This window comes from Punica granatum, chromosome 2, assembly GCF_007655135.1.
Source record: "Punica granatum isolate Tunisia-2019 chromosome 2, ASM765513v2, whole genome shotgun sequence".
Taxonomy (NCBI): Eukaryota; Viridiplantae; Streptophyta; class Magnoliopsida; order Myrtales; family Lythraceae; genus Punica; species Punica granatum.
Window position 1 is genome coordinate 15,983,110 of NC_045128.1, and position 8,003 is coordinate 15,991,112.

Below are 8,003 nucleotides of genomic sequence, written 5' to 3' on the forward strand. Positions count from 1 at the left end.
GCTATTAGAAAATTGTTGTTGAAGGAAATCAATATTTCGATATTGAGTTAAATTCATTCTTCAAACAATTGTCGTCAAAAGTTTGATGGGCACAAGACCACGATCAATTAGAAAGAAGAGTTGCATTAACACTCTGCTAGTTGGAACAAAATTTCCCCCAACCTTTTTTGACATGATGCTTCATTTGGTTATACATTTAGTAGCAGAGGTGAAAATGGGTGGACCATCTAATATCGTTGGATGTATTTTACTAAAAGGAACCTATAAGTTTCTTGATTTTATTTTATAGACCAAATTAGTCCTCACTTTTAATATGAAATAATTAAAATAAATTTGTAGGTTCTTACTTGCTTTGAAGAGCTATGTGTGAAATAAAAGTCAACCGAAGGGTCTATAGCTGAGAGGCACATAGTTGAAGAGTGCACAACATTTTGCTTAAGATACTTTGATACTATTTAGATAAAATTTAATCGTCGAGCGAGGAATGATGATGAATGTGGGGTTGACCCAGAGGTGGCTTCTAGTATTTTTCAAAAAAGTGGTTAGGCACTAGATGAAGGGGATTTATTCATAATTGATAATGATATGCTATTAAAGGCACATTTATATATACTAAATAACTGTGATGAGGTGAAGCCTTACATCGAGTAAGTTCTAATACAATATCTAGTGCTATAAAGTTCATTTATAGAGTGAATCATTTCTGTTAAAAACAAGTAAAATAGATACATTTAGTACCTTTTGTTGATAATTTATAATGGTCCACCCCAATCATTCTTTGATGTTCATGACCTCCTTTAGATGTTGCACAAACCATCTCCATGAAACTCATTCTCCCCTTCTACAACAACTTAAGCAAAATGGATCATTTGTTTATTCCCATCACAACCAGCAGCACTCAAAAGTTGTCATCTCAAATGGGTCTTCAAAAAACACTCATCTAATCCTATTACAAGTCTGTAGCCTTGTAACAATCCATTTCTTAACCCCTAAAAATAACAATATAACCTTTTAAAATTAGGTTTTGAATCAGGCTTGTCTTTGTTAACGATAAGATCAAAGCTGTTGTCCTTATTGACCCTCTTCAACTCAGTAAGGTATGAGGGTAACAACTTGTAATGGTCTTCTAATGTTCCCAATGTTAACTTTCGAGCATGGGTCCTTGCTTTATAGCAAGTGTTTTTGCTAACTCTAATTGCAAAATCTTGATTATTTTGTTTAATCATCTCCTGAGTATTCCAATTCATATTCCTTTTGAATCTCTCCAAATAATGAGTTGCTATCCAATCATAGGAAGCTTGACTGTTCTCTGATGGCCTGGAGCATTTGTGCTCGTTACTCAAAACCTTAATAGCAAATGCTTCCTTATCCTACAACCAACTAGCATGAATCTTCTATTGGCAACCTATGGCACATGAAGTCTCCAACCTCTTTTCACCACTTTTCTTCCATTTTATATCAAACCCTTTAAAATTTGCATAATTCTTTACAACTTATTTGAACTGTCTAAGAGACTCAAATTTCGAGCCTTTAATGAATTGAATATTAGTCATATCACACTTGGGATTAAACACTTTAAACCTAACCCTTCCACTGTTACTACCATCATCTTCGGAGTTGACAGGTGTAACTAAGGGTGATCGGGTCCGGATACTCTTTTTTTTTTCACGACACCCGGACCCTACCTTATAAAGAACAAGTTCTAAGATTTTGGAATCGGACCCTACCATGTTGAGTCCTGAAACCAGAACCTACCCGGAACTCGTATTATACCACAGGTTTCGAGCATTCTGTTGAAACTTGTAAATTTTTTTGTCTCGCTAAATAAAATCGAAATGTCTTATTCATAATAAGTAATCACACAAAACAGAATATCGATATAGATTTAGATTAATCTACAATACATCTACAACAAAGAGTAATATGTCTCATCAATCCACCACAAAACTAAACATCCTTAATACAATCAGGCCTCACCGAGGACACATCGAGGTCGTCAAACCAAAGCTACCGACGATAAAGAATGCGAGGCTTTCATTGAGAGAGAGAGAGAGAAAGGGGAAGAGGGTAAAGTAAAAGGGAGAAATATATCTGAATATAACTAGAGAAAATTATTATCGAGTCCGAATACCGGTTCCGATTCCGGCTCTATGTAGTTTATATGCAAGAACCGAAATCGAAACCTGTTTTCACCAGTTCCTTAGTTTAATATCCGGGCCCCACCCCATTTTCAATATGAGCTATCGGGACCCTACCCTAACGGGTAGATTCCGACTGGTTCTGAGTATACCCGGTATCAGTGCACACCCCTAGGGGTGATAACTTCATCATCTGACTAAATATCACTAACATGTTCGAAGCTAGCAAGGACATGTTCCCTAACAGTTCCACCTTGTGATTCACCTTGGCTTATTGTCTTATCACTAAGCCATTGTCTCCTAAATGCTCTTCTTTTCAACCTTCCAATTATGTATTCATTGGTCTTCCTCACTCTCTACTTCTCCATCACTTGAATCATCATCATCAGTGTCTTCATTAGGCATATGATCAACATTATCATCATTAGAATCATCATGCCTTGCTTCATGCTCATCTATATGCCTTGCTTCATGCTCATCTATATGCCATGTTTTATCTTTCTTTTCAACCTCAACATAAACATTTATAATCTCATATTCAACCCTAACTCAACCATATCACGTACTTCACGATTTGTGTTCATCTCACACAATTCAATCTTTAAAGTACGCTTTGGAATAACATACCACATACAATTAGGGGGCTTGTAGCCTATCTCATCAACCAAAGTCCCAAACTCTACCCAACTTATTTTGTCAGGGCCCTCCGTCGAAATGGTGACTTTACCTCCCACATATTTTGTTTCAAGTCTGACCATCATATGTCCCCCATGATGCAATCTCAAATCAAATTCTGCTCCCTTTCGTTTTGTCATTCTACAGTAGTAAGAGTATGTCAATCAATAATATAGAAAGAATCCAAAATATCGAAAAAAACAACAATATAAAACTCTATATGTTTAAGAACTAACATTTCTGTTCGATTCTAACACTTTGGGACCGATTGAGTACTCTGACAGCCAGGGTCCACAAAGCAATCTTAAAACCCCAAACGTAACCATAAAGCAGCACTTGAACTGACCGAACTCTTCTCAAACTCCTAAACCGTCCTCAAACAACCAGTCTGAGTTGATCAACTTCTCTCAATATGCAATATAACTTGCGAATTTGTTGATTGACCAAACCCTAAAACGTCAAACGAGCAAACCCCAATTTTCTCTCCACTGAAATCCTGACTTTCTGATCATATATTTGTTGGGTCTGGTTTGGAGGAGACAAGGACAAACAGGGAAGGGGAACAGGTTTTGGAGAGAAAAGGAAAACAGGGGAAAAGGGCCTCCGGCCAGTCTAATATAATACATGTGGAAGATAACGGCTAGTTGGACCAAATGTAACGGTCACATAGGCATTTCGTGGGGAAGAATGGACGGAATGAGACGACATGCTAGATAAGGGAATATTTTGAAACTTTATGTTTTTATAGATAATTTTTAAGTTCGTGCTAGATTAGCGAATTTTTGAATAATACGTGCTTTTTTAAGTTAAAATACAAAATAAATGTTAAAACTACATTATGAAAAAGAGAGGATTTTTTTTAAGCGAAAGTAAAAATATAGAAGATTTTTTAAACGTCTAATAGTTTTTGAAAATTTTGACTACTGATCATTGAAAAAAGAATTTATATCTATATATATTAATTCAGGCTAGTGCGACAATATTGTCCAATTTGCTTAACGAAAGGCTTTCACATAAGTTTCTTTGGCAATCTTTCAACTCATGATTGCTCGTCCTTGGGAGTCCCTGCGTTAGCAAATTTTCATTTTTTCTAAATATTTTTTACACAGTTTTTCTGAATATATTCCCTCATTAATGCCTAAATTGCAAAGATTCTATTAATTAAATATATACCATATAAATTGTCAAGGTGTCTTCAGAATTCATCTTGGCCCTGCACGCAGTTTGTATCTAATTTAGATATACTTGCACAGGAAGAACTATTTAGATATTAACCATACCTTTAGAGAAATGTGATTCCTATATTGATTACGATGTGACTTTCGGTTCTGCTTGTGCCCTCCATCTTTCAACATTCGACATGAGTGGCATATCATCTCTAATTTTCTACCAATATACATATCATATGATATAAACATATTGAATTTTTTCATACTATCTTAAAGTTTAATAACGAATTGAAATTATTAAATTAAGAGTAAGTACATATCAGCTCGAAAATGCATTGATATTTTTTAGAAATTTTTTTGTTTTGCAATTCCCATGTTTACAATAATATATGTACAATTTTAAGAATCTCATTATTAGAAGAAAAATATTTAGAGATAAATAATCAACTAAAATTATAAGATAATATCGAGAAAAACTCTAATAATCAAACCTTTCAGTAGATAACTCATGAAATTTTCTCATTTGGATAGCATACATTAATTTGATCAAAAAATTACCTAGAAAGAAAAATCAAGCAAAGATATTGAAAAATTAGAGGGAAAAAAAATGCTTTGCAAGAATTTAGAAATAATAATATAAATACAGGCTTTGTAATAATATATATATATATATATATATGTATGCATGCTAAAAAACCACAGATGCATGAGATCAAAGACTAATTAAATTATCGACCCTAAAGGACTAAGTGAACTTAATAAATATGTTAAAATATACATGGATATACTATTTCTGTAAATGAAGTATTTTATTAGAGCTAACTTAATGGAACGAAGGGAACATTTTCTGCTCATAATTGATTTGTAAATTATCATAGAGTAAATTCTAAAATATAAATTAATTAATATTTTTTTTAGAATCGAGTTAATTATAAAAATATACTATTTTCTTAATAAATAAAATAATTTTGTGCCACGCGGGTGTAATGATTAGTATTTAATAGTTTCAGGCATATTTGCACATTTTTTGAGTTTCAGAGCGTCTCCGTAATCATAAGTATATCGAGGGTTTCATGTGACTTCCAATCCTTTAGCATGTTTGCAATTTTTGTAGTTCAAGGTTTACTATTCAATTCATAGTTAGTCAACAATTCATATGTAATTGTATGACTCGTCAAATGATATGAGAAAGTACCAATCATATTGTGATAAATAACGAATTGAGTATTAATCACTTGAGTAACAACCAAAGACATTCTTAAATAAATTATTTTTATCGATTCTTCCTTACTACATCATTATGAGGTAAGATCATGTGAGATTTTCTCGTAAGGGTAAATATTCAAGAAAAAAACGTACATTTTCACGTTTTCTATTTTTTTTTGTTACAAGAGAGGTCCAAGAAATATAAATATTAATATCAATATATGGGTAAGAATAATCTCATTGAGTATCGAACCTGCAACCTCTAAGTTATTAGGCGAGAAAGTGCGCTACACCCCTTGATACGTTTTTCAAATTTTCATTTTCCTTTCCATTCAATCAAAAAGTTTAAGCTTTCACGGAATTGCCAATACTTTCACATTATGCTGACTGTGAGAAAGAAGCAAAAAATTATTATCCAAAATATTATATAGTTAAAAAAAAAATTGGGTAGGAGAAATGCAATCAGCTTAACTTGTGGGTTAATGGGTGGTTTGTGTTGGTAAGAAGTTCGATAAGTGAGAGACGTATATGTCCTTCCAAGATCCCAATTAATTTATGTATAGAATTTTTTATTGCCCCATCATACTTCTATTCACTGTATCTAATAAATAAGATCATAGGTATTCTCAATTTCATTTTTTAAAAATAATTTTGTCTGTATATTGACACGATATTTTAGTTGTTGGATATATAAAAGGGAAATGAGAAGACATTAAATTAGTTTTTGTTTATCATGATTATACCTTGAATTGCACATAACATTGCATCCTCGAAATATTTCACTTCGCATGCAACATATAGTCCATACAAACATGTGAAGCCTATTTTAAGCGCTGCGTTTCTCATGCGATAACAATAATTGAATGGTATCGATGATGTGGGTTCGATCAGCTTAAACGTTACACACGAAAAAGTTCGAATCACATCTTCAAATTAAAGTTGTGATTTGAATTTCCATTAATCAGCTCTTTGAGCCCTACTTATTTATGTACAATTTGATATGGCATTGAACCTACAGTTGCAAAGAACACTCCCTCTATTCTAACACTACAACAATGACCTTTCCGATTGTTCGGACAGGTCAATCAAAGTCGATGATTGATGAGGTCCATCACTTACAACAAGCATGGATGCCACAACAATCAACCGCTGCAATTGAAATCTACCCTGCAAAGCCAACACCTTGAGCTCGGACACACCTCCCTCCTCCTATCGGACGACCGCCGTCCCACAGCCTAACAACGCTGCCATCTATGGCCCTCAAATCCTGATACCCGTACCACTCCGCCTCCCCGCTCCTCGTTCTCACCATCTTCTCCCATTTCGCCCACCACAACTCTCTACCTCTGCAACCGCCATCGCAGCCGCTGCTGCATCCCAAACATTCTGTCATCGCCGCCCTGTCATCGTCTTCCGCCACCAGGCAATCATCCTCATAGTAGACAATAAACTTCCCCTTAGTCACAGCAGATGCACCAGAGTCGAATGCGGACGCCAAACCCGACCTCACACGAGTGACCGCAGGCGCGCCATTGCATTCTATCGTACAACGAGAAACGTAACAAACTGGCGGCTCTTCGGTCGACTTGGACCCGCCTGATGAGCTGGAGTCGTGATTTGTGATCCGGGGTTCGTCGGATACACGGTGGCTGATGGTCGCCGGCGTGGCGGAGGCGCGGACTCTCCAGAGGCTGATGCCGGCAGCGGCTCCGGCGGCCACCCAGGTCCACAGGTTGTTCACAACGGTAAGCAACCCGAACCCGGCGAAGTGGAGGACGAGCGATTCGAAAGAATCAGAGTGCAGAGCCTTCATGTTGGTCTGGAGTAGATTCTCCGAGGTAATTGCCGATTGAGGAGGATGAGGTTGTTTGATGGGGGTGGGCGCGATGGGAGATTAGTTATATATTCGGGGGAAGGAATGTGGGCCGTCGGATGGAGCAAGTGGAGGAGAGGTGTGCTGGTGAAATGGATCAGTGGGAGATGCTGGGAATCGCGGAGGGAAGATGCTCACTTGTAAAAGGTAGATCCGATATTTTATACCCAAGAAAATTATATATATATATATGACAACAAAAGACTTTTGCAGGGATTCACAAATTTTCGGATATTAGTAGGATGTAGTCCGGACATTCTGGTAATCTAGGTCAGCAAAACAAGAAAAACACAAAAGACTTCAAATTATCAAAATACCTTGTGAGGTTTGGGATTTTCCTGTTTGAGGGCGTAATATTTATTTGTAAATGAGGCTATGGAGTTTTGAAAATTTTTCAAATAAGGCCGCTACCTATTTTTAATATTATTTCAGTTTAAGAAATTAAGTAAATGAAAAAATTAGTAGAAAAACGCACGCTGCTGCACATAAGGAGGGTCTAGCGGCGACCCACTCCACCCCGTTTTATCTTTTCCAATACCAAAGAGAGAGAGAGGAGGGGGAGAGGAAGGGGTGGTGGGTCGCCTCAAAGATCCTCATACCTGGCTAATTAGGTCTTTGATAGCCCTGAATGCCTCCGGGGACCTCACCAATAAAGGTGGTGGCCAGCGGTGGTCAATCATTGCCCCCTCTCCCTGCTTTATCTCCTCGGGCTGGTGACTAATGTTTTGTGTTTTTTTTCCTAATTTTTCAATTTTCTTTAAGCTAGTTAAATTTAAAAACTATTAGAAAAGTGAAGACCAATGTCGATTGGTTCAAGCGGTGTCATGCTTATACCCTCAACTAAGGTCTCGGGTTTAAGCTTTATGGATTGAGAAAATTCACTCTGTGAGAGTTTTATCATTTAATGAGTTGATCCGGCTCGACTAAATTAATCGGGGTCCA

At 36.4% G+C, this 8,003-nt stretch overlaps 1 protein-coding gene across 1 annotated transcript; it reads right to left on the reverse strand.

Moving 5' to 3' along the window:
- Nucleotides 1-6,350: 6,350 nt before the first annotated feature.
- LOC116193725 lies at nt 6,351-7,001 on the reverse strand. Its single transcript, XM_031522469.1, has one exon. It carries the CDS (start codon nt 6,999-7,001, stop codon nt 6,351-6,353), a length of 651 nt encoding a protein of 216 aa, XP_031378329.1.
- Nucleotides 7,002-8,003: the final 1,002 nt, after the last annotated feature.